This window comes from Panthera tigris, chromosome D4, assembly GCF_018350195.1.
Source record: "Panthera tigris isolate Pti1 chromosome D4, P.tigris_Pti1_mat1.1, whole genome shotgun sequence".
In the NCBI taxonomy this organism is placed as follows: domain Eukaryota; kingdom Metazoa; phylum Chordata; class Mammalia; order Carnivora; family Felidae; genus Panthera; species Panthera tigris.
In genome coordinates, this window is record NC_056672.1 from 90,019,466 (window position 1) to 90,034,028 (window position 14,563).

At 60.4% G+C, this 14,563-nt stretch overlaps 2 protein-coding genes across 6 annotated transcripts in view; both read right to left on the reverse strand.

The window, feature by feature from the left end:
* The window catches only part of RALGDS (ral guanine nucleotide dissociation stimulator), a 45,702-nt gene extending 45,530 nt beyond the window's left edge, over positions 1-172 (reverse strand). Inside the window, exon 1 of the mRNA XM_042963731.1 lies at positions 112-172. Within this exon, the coding sequence (XP_042819665.1) occupies positions 112-129 (18 nt within the window). The 5' untranslated portion in view covers positions 130-172. The remainder of the gene's footprint in view (positions 1-111) is intronic.
* Positions 173-4,042: 3,870 nt separating this feature from the next.
* GBGT1 (globoside alpha-1,3-N-acetylgalactosaminyltransferase 1 (FORS blood group)) lies at positions 4,043-13,698 on the reverse strand. Of its 5 annotated transcripts, none has more exons than XM_042964726.1 (8): positions 13,574-13,698; positions 12,812-12,985; positions 12,208-12,273; positions 7,887-7,943; positions 7,577-7,627; positions 7,457-7,492; positions 6,783-6,917; positions 4,043-5,440 (listed from the first exon to the last, which is right to left on the reverse strand). In XM_042964726.1, the coding sequence occupies exons 2-8, from the start codon at positions 12,895-12,897 to the stop codon at positions 4,756-4,758; spliced, it is 1,116 nt and encodes a 371-aa protein (XP_042820660.1). In that variant the 5' UTR covers positions 12,898-12,985; positions 13,574-13,698; the 3' UTR covers positions 4,043-4,755. The 5 variants fall into 5 exon arrangements, with proteins under 5 accessions (XP_042820660.1, XP_042820661.1, XP_042820664.1 ...); XM_042964727.1 differs by lacking the exon at positions 13,574-13,698 and adding an exon at positions 13,245-13,261; XM_042964730.1 differs by lacking the exon at positions 12,812-12,985 and having other exon boundaries at positions 13,574-13,696.
* Between the last annotated feature and the right edge of the window lie 865 nt (positions 13,699-14,563).

A 14,563-nucleotide genomic window follows, 5' to 3' on the forward strand; every position in this document is an offset into this window, starting at 1 on the left:
ACAGGGTGCCGTGCACCCTCCTCGCCGGATGGGGTGTGGGCCGGGGACATGTGGTCCTCCTTCCACCCCCGCCGGCCTGGAGGGCGGCCGGGGCCGGGCGGAGGCACTCACCTGGCAATCTACCATCATCCTCAGCCCTGGCAGCGCATCGCCGGCCCCAGGGCGGGGCCCGGGGCTCGCAGAGGCCGCTCGCCTCGGCCCGCGCGCGGCCCAGGGGGGCGCCCGGCTGCGGGGCTCATGGCGCGGCCTCCCGTCCTCGCCGGGCCCGGGACTCCGCGACCACCGCCGCCCGCGTCGCCGCCGCCGCCGCCACCGCCGCCGCCCGCGCCGCTCCCATTGTCTGCACCGCCCTGCGCCGCCGGCCGCTCGGGCCCCGCTGCTCGGTTCCGCCCGGGCTCCCGGGCTCCGGCCGGGTGGGCGGGGACAGCCGCGGCCCCGCCCCGCCGCGCCCCGCCCGCCCGCCGCAGGTGTGAGGCGCGGGCCGCGCGCGCGCTCGGGGGCGCGCTCGGGGGCGCGCTCGGCCTCCCTCCCGCCGGCGCGGGTGGGGGGACCCTGCCGAGGCTCCCGGGCCTCGTCCACTGTCGCGCGCGCACGGGGCCCGTGCGGGCCCGCGGACAGCGCGTGCACGGGCGCCGCGCCTCGCCGCAGCACAGCCAGGGCTCAGCGCGCGGCGGGTCCCACGCGTCGCTCACGCCCGCTGGGACCTCGTGCCACCCCGAACCCAAGCGGGCGGGGGCCGTCGGGCGCTGGGCCGGGTTGGCGCGGAGACCTGGAGACTTGGGAATCTCCGAATATACAGCACTGTCCTTCTGTCCTGGTCCCCACATGTAGCCTGCAGTGGCCAGCTGGGTGCATGGCTGGGCCAGGGGACCTGGAGGCGGCGGTCGACACGGAGCACAGGCAAGGAGAAGGTCAGTGCGCCCCTTCCCCCTCCTCCTCTACGCCTCTTCCCCTAATCTCTCTGGCGGGACCCCGGGACACGCGATGCAGCGTAGACCTGGCTGCAGCCCTGGTTGGGGTCAGGGGTGTGGGAGGGAGCCCAGGGAGGAGGGGGCCCTCCTCGGGGGTGCCGGAGGGATGCGCCGAGTGTTGCAAAGGACTTCCCTGGGCAATCGGTGATTTCCTCCTCCTTTTTTAAACAACCAAAAAAAGTGTATTTATTTTGAGAGAGAGAGAGAGGGTGCAGGAGGCGGGGCAGAGAGAGGAGAGAAACAGAATCCCAAGCAGGCTCTGCCCTGTTAGCGCCACCCCGTGGTGGCAGGGCTGGAACGCACCAACGGTGAGATGGTGACCCCCGCAGAAATCAAGAACGGATGCCTGACTGACTGAGCCTGATTTAACCCAGGCGCCGCATCACCCCTTTTTATACATGAGCAGTGCCTCCAAGGGATCAAGGTCACTTGGCTCTGGGTGACCAAGTCCAGCCGTGAACACGAACGGGGGGTTCAGAGTCATTTGTCTGCACCCTCACTGAGCCCGGCACTAACCATCACAGGCGTTGTCCTGGGTTAGGGCTCCCCCTGTGCCTCCAGGTCACTCTTCTGGGGTCGAGGCCACAGACCCCATTTTCAATGAGGCTCTGAGAAGCCACCACAGGAGCTTGTTGGTCACAGGGCTTTGTGTGACATAGCCCCACTGTGGGTTTGAACTCAAGTCAATCTGACCCAAAGGTTGTGGCCTCTGATCCCAGCCTTGGATGTGAGGATGTCCTGGGTGGGAGCCATGGAGAGGGGCACTGGTGGCAAGGGGCTCTGAGGGGCGGGCTTCCTGGGGGAGGAAGGCTCTAGGGAGGCTGGAGTAGGGTGATGGGTGCACACTGGGGAGGGCGTCTGGACCAGTTCATGCAATGCTCTGGATATCAGGTAAGGAGTCGGGGGTCACCGCAGGTTGGGGAGGGAAGGGGACACAATTCAGGCAACCTTTTTGGTTTTTTTAAAGTTTATTTATTTTGAGAGAGCAAGAGAGCGTGTGTGATCAGGGAAGGGCAGAGAGAGGAGAGAGAATCCCAAGCAGTCTCCACGCTGACAGCTTGGGGCTTGAACTCACGAACTGTGAGATCATGCTCTGAGCCAGTATCGGGAGTTGGATGCTTAACGTACTGAGCTACCCAGGCGCCCCCGGGCAGTCTTATAAGAGCCACAGCATCCTTGATTTGGAGGGAGTTTGGTGGGCATGTTATTTGGCCCCACTCAAGCATGGATCCCCAAAACCAACCAGGGAGGAGGAGGCTGCCTCAGTTTCCTCCTGTGTAATGGGGGCTCTGGGGGTCATCTGCTGTCTCCTTCCAGGCTGGGGGCACGCTGGTTGGAGGGCCCAGACCTAGCCACGTCTCAGAAGCCACATCTCACCAACTGCCCAAGAGGAATTGGTGTCCCAGCCATAATCTCATTTGGCCCTCACCCCAGGGCCTCAGATGACCTGTCCAACATCCCACAGGTGCTGTCTCCCCTCCCACAGTCATTCAACATTTATAGGACGCCCCCTGGGTTCCAGCTACCAGGGGAATCTGGGCCGCCCCATTCTATCCCCCCTTAGAGTTTACCAGCTGGGGCGAGGGGTGCACATAGGCAGACGTCGTAAGTGACACAGGGTTGCGGAGGGTTCGTGGAAACACTGAAAGGCACCCACTCTGGAGGGGGTCACAAATCAAGGCAGACTTCCCGGAGGTGATGTCAGGCACGAGTCCCCAGAAATCAGCTCGGTGATGGGACTGGCAGACCCGGGTGGTGGGTAGTGTGAGCAGAGGTGTGGGGGCCAGGCCCGATGGCCGAGTGATAGTGCGGGGAGGAAGCTGCTGGCCGTGAAGGGACAGGAAGCCTAAGTTTCAGGGGCCTCCACGGCAGACATTTTGTATTTGGGCTATTGTCTGTTTCTTAAAGAAGTACCTTTGCAATTTAGAAAACTTCGAAGCCCCCCAGACTGATGGGCCCTGACAACATTGGTGCCTGGGGCTCAGACCCGATCCTGCCAGTCAGGGGCTGAGGACCGCTGGGACTGTCTCTGAGCCCTCTCACCTCTGTCTGCCAGGTCAGGCCCCGTCCCCGTCCCCCCTGCACCCCCGCCAGGCCCCTCACTTCTCCCCACCCGTGGAGCAGCTGTGGCTCTAAGCCCTCAGCCCTTCTTTGGCAAGTAGCTTGGACCCTGGTTGGGGTCTAAGAGTTGGGTCCCGTCACTCCCTTGTGTCTGAGAGCTGGGTCCTGCGATGGCGGTGTCAGCCGTACTCCTTGGGGGCTCGGGCCGCGGCTGGGAAGGTCCGTCAGCTGGGGCCAGGAGGGGCCGGGCTGGGAGCGAGGCAGGGGCTCCCCACCAGAACACGTGGACTGTGGGCCCACCCTCGCCCTCTGCCCTGCAGGCACCTCAGCGCCTTTCCCTGACCTGCCCTCCCCTCTGCTCATTTTCTAGTAATCTGTCCTTGCCCGCTGGACAGACTGCAGGCCACAGGAGTGCGCCTTGGGCTGACCCCCAGCTTTGGAGGGGGGCCATGTGGCTGGGTGCCTGTTCCTCCCTACGTGGCCTGAGTGTACCCCTCTGTGCCCCGCTTGGCAAAGGTGATGCTGCCCCCAGAGGGGACACTGGGCCACCAAACCCTGAGCCCTCCCTCCCCCCCATCTCCGTCCTGCCAGGCAGACGCGGCCACCGAAGGGGCTGCCCTCCCGCGCCCACTAATCCTGGGCCTGCACCATAGCTGTGGAGCCCGACACCCGCAGGTGGCCTCACAGGGCTGAGGCTGCCCCAGGGTCAGGAGGTGCCGGCAGAGGGCCGACATCAGGGGCTGAGAGGCCACCGTGGTGTCCAGCTGATGAGCTCTGCCCCCCTCGTGGTCGGGGGGTATGGCTCGCTCTCACCTCACCCCTCTCCCAGGAAAACGGGAACAGAATCTCGTCTGCTGCAGCGGCCGCTGTAATGCAGGCTTTCTAGAAGACCGGACCCTCCCTCCTCCACCCCCACAGGCTGACTGTACGTGGAATCCAGGCTGCCTGGATCCCCGGTGGCTGGCCGCGCAGACGCTCGGATGTGTAGGTGAAAACGCCCCGGTGAGGACTTCGTGCACGTCACCTTTATTAAAAACTGCCCAAACCCCCTTGCAAAGGTGGGGCTGGTGCCAGAGAGTGTGGTCCGCCGTGGGGTGCGGGCTAGACTCAACGCCAGAGAGGGCCAGGCCTGTTCTGTTGCAAAGACTCACTCCAGGGCCGAGCGAGGGGTTGGCGCTGTGTGGCTGGGGGACGTCCCAGCACCCGGGACCCCTACAGCCAGAGAAGAGGCGTGTGGATGCCTTTCACACCGGGGTCTGAGAAGTGCAGCTTTAGGGGCAAATAGGCAACAGAAGTGGGGCAGAGGCGGGCTTTCAGGCACTGAGTAGGGCTGACTCCGGAGCCTGCCCCGAAGGCACGTCTGCTGGGCCAGGCCTGCGGCTCTGTCTTCGTCACCTCTTCCCGCCTGACCATTCTCGGGCCACGCTGCCGTGTGATCTTGGTGTTCCGCTCATGTGGGCGCAGCCCTTCACAGTTTACAAAGGCCCTTCCACATCCATTTTCCAGGTGAACTTCTGCTAATAGACTGAGGGAGGCAGGACCGGATGGATCTCACCTGAGGCCTGAGAAGGGGGGGGCACTGGTAAAGGGTGCTCTGCTGGGACAAGCTGGGGTGCTCCGCCGGGGGCGAGCGGGGTGCTTGCTGGGGACGAGCCGGGTGCTCTGCCGGGGCGAGCTGGCTGCAGGGCTTGGGGTCCCCATGCACAGCAGCCTGGCTCAGCCGTCAGCTCCTCAGCCAGCTGCTGTCCTTGTCCAGCGTAGAAAAGCGGATCAGCTTCAGGCTCGGTGGCTGGGGCTTCCTGTCATCCCAGAGGTACTCAGGGGACAGCACTCTGGAGGGCTTGTAGGAGATGAAACGACGGTTCAGGTGGCTCTCCTCCTGCCAGGCGGCCATGATGCCATTGGCCTTGTCCGCCAGGATGGCCATGTGGCAGCCTCTAGTAAACTCGTACACCCTGGCCACCCGCCCCCCAAAGACCGCCCCACCATAATAGAAGTCCCCCTCGTCGTCCGCCACAAAGGCAGTGGAAGCATGCCTGCGCTCGTAGGGAAACTGCTGGCGGGGCACAGCATAGTAGCCCGGGTGAATGGCCGCCACCAGGTCCCCCAGGGTCTCGGGGCCCCACGGGTTCCGGAACACCATGTCCACGTCGAGGCAGAAAATGTAGTCCACCTCCCGGTGTGCCCTCTCGGCGATGTGCCGGCTGATGGTCTCCATCCGGCGCGTGGAGATCTCCTCCCAGCGCGAGTGCCTCTGGATGAGGACGATGCTGAGGAGGCGGCCGGGGCCCAGCGGCACCCGAGGAATGGCTGCGGGGTCGTTGGTGAAAACATAGTAGTGCACCCGGTGACCCTGCATAAAGAACTGCTCGGCCGACTCCAGGAAGTGCTGGACGAAGCGGGTGTACCTGGCAGGAAGAACCCCGTCATCCTCCCCGGCCCCACGGGGCCGCTGCCTGTGCAGGGCGTGGGGCTTGGGGTCCACCTCCCAGCTCCCCACCTTGAGAAGCCACGCAGGTGTGACCCTCGGGGCCCTTCTCTGTCAAAGCCCCACAACTGCAGTGTCAACCTCTTTAAAATTTTTTTTTTTTTTTTATTTTAGAGAGAGAGAGAGAGAGGGAGGGAGGGAGAATCTTAAGCAGGCTCCACACTCAGCATGGAGCCCCATGTGGGGCTCAATCCCACGACCCGGGGATCATGACCGGAGCTGAAATCAAGAGTCGGATGCTCCACCGACCGAGCCCCCCGGGCGCCCTGCAGCACCAGCCTCTTACAGCCCTCGTAGGAATGATCCCTCACGAGGATTCTTAAAATCCGCAAACTCGCAAACTAAGCTGACGTTTACTGAGTACCTCCTAGGAGTCGGGCAGAGTTTCAAGGGATTCTTAGCTCCTTTGAGCCTCTTAAACTCCCTGAAGGCAGGCACCCTACTCCCCATTGTAATGTTAATTTTTTTCAGGCTCCACCTACTGAGCCAGCCAGTGCCTCCCCCATAATCCCCGTTTTAGAGGCAGAGATACTGAGGCTCAGAGAGAGGAAGGTGGTCACATGGCCCGGATGTGCTGCCTCAAGGCCAGGTGAGTGGTGCTGGGGGCTTGGGGCTCTTGAGGTCCCAGCTGGAGGAACCCGCAGGGCCGCACCCCCCAGGTCGAAGCTGGTTGGACCAGAGGGTCACCTGACATGCCCCCCCACCCCACCCCACCCAGCACTTTAGATACTGGGGCCCCACTGGTTTCTCTCTCAGGAGTCCCAGCGAGAGCCCCGGGGGGAAGCTGTCAGGTGGTATCCCCTAAAGGAAAGGCCAGGTGGGGTGAGGGACAGGAGAGGAAAATGGGGCGGGGGGGGGGGCGGGGGGGAGGCCCAGAGTGGGAGAGGGGAGAGGGCCCTGAGGGCAGGCCTTGACCTGCCTGTAGCCTGACCATGGACCCCCAGTTATGTGATGGTCTTGAGGGATTCTGTTCCTTCCTACCTGCCCGGACCGTTCAGGGGAAGCAGAGAGGGGTAAGGAGGCAAGGGGGTGTCGTCACAGAGTCTCCTGCTGCTCCGTCACCGGGGCTGGCTCCCCGCTTCCATGCCAGGGCCAGATCCCCTCTTCCAGGAAGCCCTCCCATCATCACCCTCTACCCCCTATCTTCCCCCCGACACACACGGTGCCTGGTTCAGGGTGTCCCTGCCGTCCAGGTCCTGTCTCTTCCCAGACCGGCAGCTCCCGTGGCTCAGTGAGAACCCCCCACCCGGCCCACTACTCACTTGCCCACGGCAAACACTGTGAGCCCGATGGTCAGGTTCAGCGGCTGGTAGATGTGTTGCAGCAGCTCGGGGTTGAAGGTTCCCTCCGAGACAATGGGCGCCAACCAGGGCGTGAGGGTCAGCAGCTCTGCGGGCCTGGCAGCGGGGGAGGCCGTGGGCACGGAGGCCCTTTCCCTGTGAAAGCCTCAGCCTCTCCCCGGCCCGGCCTCCTCCGCTGTGTGACCTTGGGCAGCTTCATCCCTGTCTCCGAGCCTCACTATCCTCATGTGGAAGGCGGGGTTAGGAACAGTTCCTTCCCAGCACGGTTGAGAGGACCGGGAGTTAATGCACACCGAGTGTCTAAGGGGGCCTGGCATCTCCGGTGCCTGCTAAGTGCCGAATACATGAGGGGTGGAGATCGGGCACCTGCTATGGAGCCGTGCTTCTGCAAACACCGTCCCATCATCCAGTCCTCCAAGCTGCTAGGAGGTGGCTCTTATTAGCCACTTGCATAGAAAGAAGCCCAGAGCTGTTGAGTCACCTGCCCAAGGTCACACAGCCAGTGGCAGAACCGGGCTGGACCCCGGGGCCACCTGATACCCCCACCACCCCAACTTACAAATCAGAGCTCTGCCCACCCCAGCCTCCCTCCCCACACCAGATCTCCCCGTTCCCAGGCCCTACCCAACACCTACCTTTGCTCCAGAAGCTTGGGCTGAGGGTACAGTGACCTGTGACCAAAAGGGGCCAGTGGTGAGGGGAGGCAGCCCCCAACCCCCCCGGGGCCACAAAGGGGGAAATGACGGTCTGCTTACTGTGTCACAGGCTGAAATGGCTTCTCCCCCTTATACTGCAGTTTCATGTTGCTGGTGGCAGAGGACACAGAGAGCTGTTAGTGCCAGGGCTGGGGACAGACGTATTCGGTGCGCGAAGGACAGAGTGGAGAATAACCAACCACCGCCCCCCCCCCCCCCCGCCGCAAGGGCAGGCACCCCTCCAGGTTCCGTGCAGACTCCCTCTGCGCGCCCTTCCCCACTGCGTGCCCACTCTGCTAGGGGTGGGGGGCTGGGCTCCTCCGGAAGCAGCCTGTCCAGGGTCACTAAGTGGCAAGGCGGTGATTGGTACCCGGTGCCGTCTGTCTCCCAAGCCGATGCTCTCTCACACACGTCGCTCTGGAGGGGCCTGGCAGCAGACAAGTTTTGAGAAGCTGCAAAGGCCTGGTGAGCGCCATTCTGTTGCTTTCTAGCCTGGGGACCTTGGGCGAGTCCCTTCACCTGAGCCCGCGGCGACGGTCAGTCATGGTAACCGGTTACACCAACACCAATCACCGATCGAGGGAGGCCTCGCGGTGATGGTGCATGGCGGGTGTGATTAACATCTACACCCGCTGCCCTTAGGTAAAGATCATCCCAGGGGCGCCTGGGTGGCTCCCTGGGTTCAACGTCCACCTTCGGCTCAGGTCATGGTCTCGCAGTTTGTGAGTTCGAGCCCCACGTCGGGCTCGCTGCTGTCAGCACGGAGCCTGCTTAGGATCCTCTGTCCCCCTCTCCCTGCCACAACCCCGCTTGTGCTCTCTCAAAAATAAATAAAACATTAAAAACAAAAAAGATATTCCACATGGCCTGGATGGGGTTGGTACAACCAGGTGAGAGGCGTGAAGAACAGAGCTGAGGTTTCCGTGATGAGATTCGGTCAGTGTCCACTCCCGGGGTCCAGCCTGCTCCAGGGAGTCCAGACTGGCTTAGCCTAGTGGGTCAACCTTTCTCCCTCCCGCCTCCGCTCTGTTTCTTTAGTGGAACCCTGACTGATGCCCCCACTTTTCCTCATCTGTAAAATGGGTAGCCATCCTTAACCCTGAGAGCTGCCTTGAGAATTAAACAAGGCGTGTGCCCACGCCCAGCACAGAGCAAACGCTTGTTAAGACCAGGCGTCTTGTCCCCTTCTTAGCAAGCGGCCTGGGCGGCCAGCCTCCCCCAGCAACAGCCAGGGTTAGCCTGGGTGGGCAAGTAAGAAGGAGTTCCCTAAGGACGGAGGCTGCAGGGTGCAGAGAGCCTCTGGGTCTGCCATTAACTGGCTGGAGATACCTGGAGCCAGACATTTGACTCCTGGGGCTCTAGAGTCCTCCCGATAAAGTCCTCCCCCGAGGGTAGAAGTGTGGCCCAGAGAAGGCAAACCCCTGCCTGAGGACCTTTGGAGTGGATCAGCTCCTGAAGATGCCTGAGGTTGGCTGTAAGGGGCAGACCACCTGAGGGGACGGTGACTGCCACTCGCTAAAGAATTTTCTTTTTGTTTTTTAAATGTTTATCTATTTATTTTTGAGAGAGGGAGAGCATGCATGAGCTGGTGGGGGGTAGGGAGAGAGAGGGAGAGAGAGAGAGAGAGAGAGAGAGAGAGAGAGAGAGACAGAATCCCAAGCAGCCTCCAGGCTATCAGCACAGAGCTGGACGCGGTCCTCGATCCCACAGACTGTGAGATCAAGACCTGAGCTGAAATCCAGAGTCAGACGCTTAACTGACTGAGCCCCCCCAAGAGCCCCGAGAATTTTCAGTATGGCGTATTTGAGAGGATAGCTTAAGCCTCCTTGAGCTTTCCTTCCAATTTTTAGTCTATGCTTCTGCTGCTGCTTTTTTTGTTTGTTTTTGGTGGTAAAATGTACAAAACAAAGATTTACTGCTTTAACCATCGCCAAGCGTGCCCTTCAGGGGCATTAGGCACATTCGCCTAGCGTGCAGCCGTTCCCACCATCCATCTCCAGAACTTTCTCATCTTCCCCAACCCAAACCGTGTCCCCTTTCAACACTGACTCCCCTCTGCCCCATCTGCCCGGGCCCTGGTAACCATTATTCTAGAGCTCTGACTGTTCTGGAGATCTCTTACAACTGTAACAGTTGTCCTTCTGTGATTACTTTGACCTCTTGAGTCAACAGTTTTTAGAAGTTAGTCCATCAAATTGGCCGCCTGTGCCCGCAGACAAGCACGCTTCAGGTCCCTGCTCAGAAAGTGACGGCGTTCTGGGAAGGCGGGAAGTGAACAGGAAAAGGGCCCACAGCCCTGGCGGTTGGACCCCCACCCCTGCCTCCAAGCCCAGCCACGCTCCAGCCGCATTAAAGAGCACGGTCAGTCGTAAGAATACCGAAGCCACACGTGAGCCAGAGCGAAGAAAAAAAATCAGCTTCATGTTTTCACACTGGAAGGTAGGAAAACTAAAAGTGAAGATATCCAGATGAAAAGCAGGGAAGGTGTGACCATTTAACATCAACCAAAATCGGGGCGCCTGGGTGGCTCAGTCGGTTGAGTGTCCGACTTCAGCTCAGGTCACGATCTCGCGGTCCGTGAGTGCGAGCCCCGTGTCGGGCTCCGGGCTGATGGCTCGGAGCCTGGAGCCTGCTTCCGATTCTGTGTCTCCCTCTCTCTCTGCCCCTCCCCCATTCATGCTCTGTCTCTCTCTGTCCCAAAAATAAATAAACGTTAAAAAAAATTAAAAAAAAAAAATAACACCAACCAAAATCTCCACCTTCAATCCATTAAAAAAAAAAAAAAGAGCGAAGTAGAACCCAACGATAGACAAGCTGGAAGGGAAAAAAATGTAGCGAATGCTTTTGGCCAAGGGTGATGCTTAGAGAAGCCGCAGACGGACCAAGGGGAGAGGCCAGTGGAGCAGGTGCATCAGGGGAAGAGGAAGTCCCGCTCGTGGGAGGCGGGTGGGAGAAAGGAGGCCCTCGGTAGGAATCGAGGAAATGAAACTGAAACCCAACAGCTAGCATTCCCGGTCTCTCGAACCAGCAGGGTGCTTTGGTTTTTGCTTTTTGCAACACCTGGCGCTCCTCCCAGCACAGGCCTGCGAGAGGCATCTCTGTGAAGGTGACACTGTGAGAGCGTGGTCCTTTTGGAAAGCAACAGACAAGATGGACCGAGACTCTCTCCATGGCCTCTGGCCCAGGGAAGGAACGTACCAATGAAAGGATTTTTATTGTTGTTTTTAATCTAAAAAAACTTTTTAACGTGTATTTTATTTATTTTGAGAGAGAGAAAACACACGCGAGCAGGGGAGGGGCAGTGAGAGGGAGAGAGAGAATCCCAAGCAGCCTCCGTGCTGTTAGCGCAGAGCCCGACACGGGGCTCAAACTCATGAACCGTGAGATCATGACCTGAACCGAAATTCAAGAGTCATACGCTCAACCGACTGAGCCACCCACGCACCCCATGAAAGGATTTTTAATATGGAAAAAGCTTTATATCAAAGCTGCTCATTATAAACTAATTTAGGACACTGGGGAATTGGACGCAACGAAAATACCCGCCCCGTTGTTGGAGGGAGAGGGGGAGGGGTTGAAGAATTAGGACCCAGCTCCTGGGGGCGGTAAAATGATGGTGGCCATGAAGAGTACACATATGCCAATTCTGGGAAAACAGGATAAAAATTGCAAAAACATTATGGTCATAGCTTTTTTTTTTTTTCTAACGTTTGTATATTTATTTTTGAGAGAGAGCGCGTGAGTGGGGAAGGTTGCAGAGACAGAGACAGAGAGAGAATCCCGAGCAGCCTCCGCACTGTCAGCACAGAGCCTGACGCCAGGCTCGAACTCACGAACCGCGAGATCGTGACCGAAGCCGAAACCAAGACTAACCAACCGAGGCCCCCAGGCGCCCCAATCTCAGCTCTTTTCAACAGCAAGCGGGCTTTCTGGTTTTAGAACCAAGTAAGAGGCACCGTCTGTTCAATGAGAAAGTAAAGCAGCCAACAAGTTGACAAGGAACTTTGGAAGCAAAGTGTAACTCAGACCCGTAGGACACAACAGCGTTTTGTTTTGCTTTCTAGCTTCCTAATTTTCCATACTCTGTGTTTCTAACCGCAAAACCCGCCTGTTGTTAATTAGCAAGCAGTCTAGGATCCGGATTTTAAACATCCCTTTAGCTATCATGAAGACACCCCCTTGAGACTGTGCCAACCTGTTTTTCCACTCTAAACTGTCAAAGCATCGGGTTCCTTATGTGGGGGAAGACTGGTCACATGTTCATTTGTTCCTTGAATCCTCACTGAACACAAAATTTAGCCAAAAGGTCAGGTCCTGAGAGCACTGTCTCCTGAGCACCTCCTATGTGCCACCTGCTACAGGAGGCTATACAGACGTCGTCACACTGCATGCTCCAGACGGCCAGGAGCGACACCTCTATCAGCCCATTTCACAGATGAAGCAAGTGAGACTCTGAGCCGTGTGGCAGGATCAAGGTCAAACCACGGAGGGGGCGCTCAAAGACACTGGAGGACTGAAATAGGAATTTTACTCCATATTTGTGGCAGCCCGTAAATTACCCAAATACTTCTCAAACTGATCGGAATCATGAGCTTAGGAACTAATAATCTGCAAACTGACCGTAAAACTCTCCCACTGCCTCCACTCCAGACGGCCCACAGGGCCCCAAATGCTCCCAGCCCCATACTTACAAGATCTCTGGGCAGGGGAGATAATAGGGAACATAGGAGACCCGCAGCCAGTTCTCAAAATACATCCTGGGAAGGAAAAACACCCACCTGTTGACCGTGCACCCTCTTGGTGCACGTTAAGGGAGTGGAGGCCTGCAGAGGAGAGCATCTGGGGATCCCCCCACTCCTTGGGTCTGGCTGACCTCAGAGGTCAAAGCCTCCTGGTCTTCTGCAGTGCGGTCTTTCATTTCCCAGGGAAGGAATGTTCTTAACGCCAGTCCCCCCCCAAAAGAGCTTGGTGGTGAGTGGGGGCGGGGGTGGTGGGGCTTCAGAGAAGGGACACGTGAGGTGCATTTTGGGGTGTGGACACGAGTGCTTCATTAACGTGGCTAGAAGAATGGTCCGGGCAGAGGAAGAAGCAAGTGCAAAGGCCAGGAGGCCAGTGCAAAGCAAAATCCAGAAGCCAAAACCAGTTTGGTCTTACTGGGGCTGGGGTTGGGGGACAGGCGGGCCGAGAGAGGTGGATGGGACCTGGGAATCCATAAAGGGGTCAAGGTTTGGGGGTTGCAAGGCCAAGAAAGGGAGGAGTCAGGGGTGAGGGGTGGGCTGCATGGGGCACGCTCACCACAGCGAGCAGAGGGCAGTGCCCAACAGCAGGCAGAATCCTAGGCCCAGGGCCAGTCTGTGGCCGCGCATTGCTGGGTACAGCATTTGAGCCCGGGCTCTTGCAGAGACTGAGCGTGCCTCGGTGAGTCAGTCCACCTCTCCCGGGGCTGGCAGGCTCTAAAAGCCGTGTCACCTGCAAAGGAATGCGCCCTATTCAGGGGAGAGCGGCCCCATCCTTGCTGCCCTGCCCTCCCCTGGGTGGCTCCAGCTAGGATAGCCGCTCTCGGATCTGCCTCCCAACCGCCGCCCTTCGCGGGACGCCGAGGGCGGCGGGCCAGGGGACCCGCAGCAGCGAAGGGCAGGGCGCTTGGGCGGGGCTGGGAGAAGGATGCCCGCGGGCAACAGCGGGGACACCGGAAGTCGAGTCCCGAGTCAGCCCGACGGGGACACACCCGGCCTGGATGGGGGCTGCGCGGAGAGGGGCGGCCGTGATGCCCCCGGGGTGGGGTGGGGGCAGCCGTGTCCTCCTCCGGGAGGCCGAGCCAGGGCTCTCCAGGGGGCGGCGGGAACGCGCTTCCGCTCTCAATGGCCCGGTACCCTTGGACGAGTCACTTTACTCCCCCTCGGCCGGTCTCGGTGTCCTCCTCGGCCAAAGCGGTCCGCACCCCGCGCCTGGGGCCGAGACGCTCAGCCGACTTCCGCCGGCCGCTGCGGGCGCGGGGCGCTCGGGTGCGGCGCGGGGAGGAGGAAGCGCGACCGTCCCCGAGGGCTGTAGACTCACCCCTTGCCGCCAGACCAGCTTGAGGACGGAGGGTCGCACCGAGGCCGGGAGAGCAGGGACTCGGCTCGCCAGGGCCCCGGCGATGCCCGGCGGCCGCGCGGCGCCTGTAGCCGCGCGCGGCGCTGACCCTTGGGGCAGGGCCGGCTTCCCGGCGAGCGGTCTCCGGCTGGGGGCGGGGCCCGCGGGGGGGGGGGGGAAGGGAACCGCGCGCCCCTCCCCCTCCGCTGCCCCGCCCCCCGCCCCGCGAGCCCAGCCCGCAAGCCGCGCCCACCCGCCCCTCGCGCCCTGCCCCCCGCCCGGGCCACGATCCCCGTCCCCGGGTCCTAGGGAGCGGAGTGTCCCCTGGGCTCTGCCGTCCCGTGGCCCTCTGGGCGGCAGCCGCTGGCGCAGCGGGCCCAGCTCCGGGCGAGAAGAGCCGATCCGGGAACTCGGGGTGGGGGTGAGGGCCTGAGAAGTTAGAAACACTTTCGTGTTTTTAGAACAGCGTCGAAACGGTCACAGGAAGGCAAAACCAGCTGAACGGTGCGCATGTTCCGCGGTTTTAGGCATTCCCCCTTTGCTCAGGGCCTAGCTGCCGGCACGCTGGCCTCGGGCGCCCGGTGCGGTTCCGGAATCTCCCTGAGCCTGTTTCCTCCCCTGGAAAAGGAGTCGAAATAGTTTCCTCCCACGGCTTGTTGGGGTACCATTGCCCTCTGTTCACCTCAGAGACTCTAGAGCCCCATGGGGACCCTCTTACGTGTCACCAAGGGCTGGAGGGCCTGGAAAGGAGAGAGGCCTTTGCTTGGGCCTGGATGAGGGAGGGGTCATAAAGAGGGACAAAAAAGGAAGGCACCCTAATGGTAAATAAAGGAGTAGCAACAAGGGAGAGACAGAAACAGCAGGGGAAAGTAAGGACCCATGCAGCTCAGAGAGGTTGCAGGTTTGCTCAAGGTCACAAGGAAGCCTCTTGAAGTTGTAACTCTTCCTGGACCCTGGGCATAGCCTCTCAGG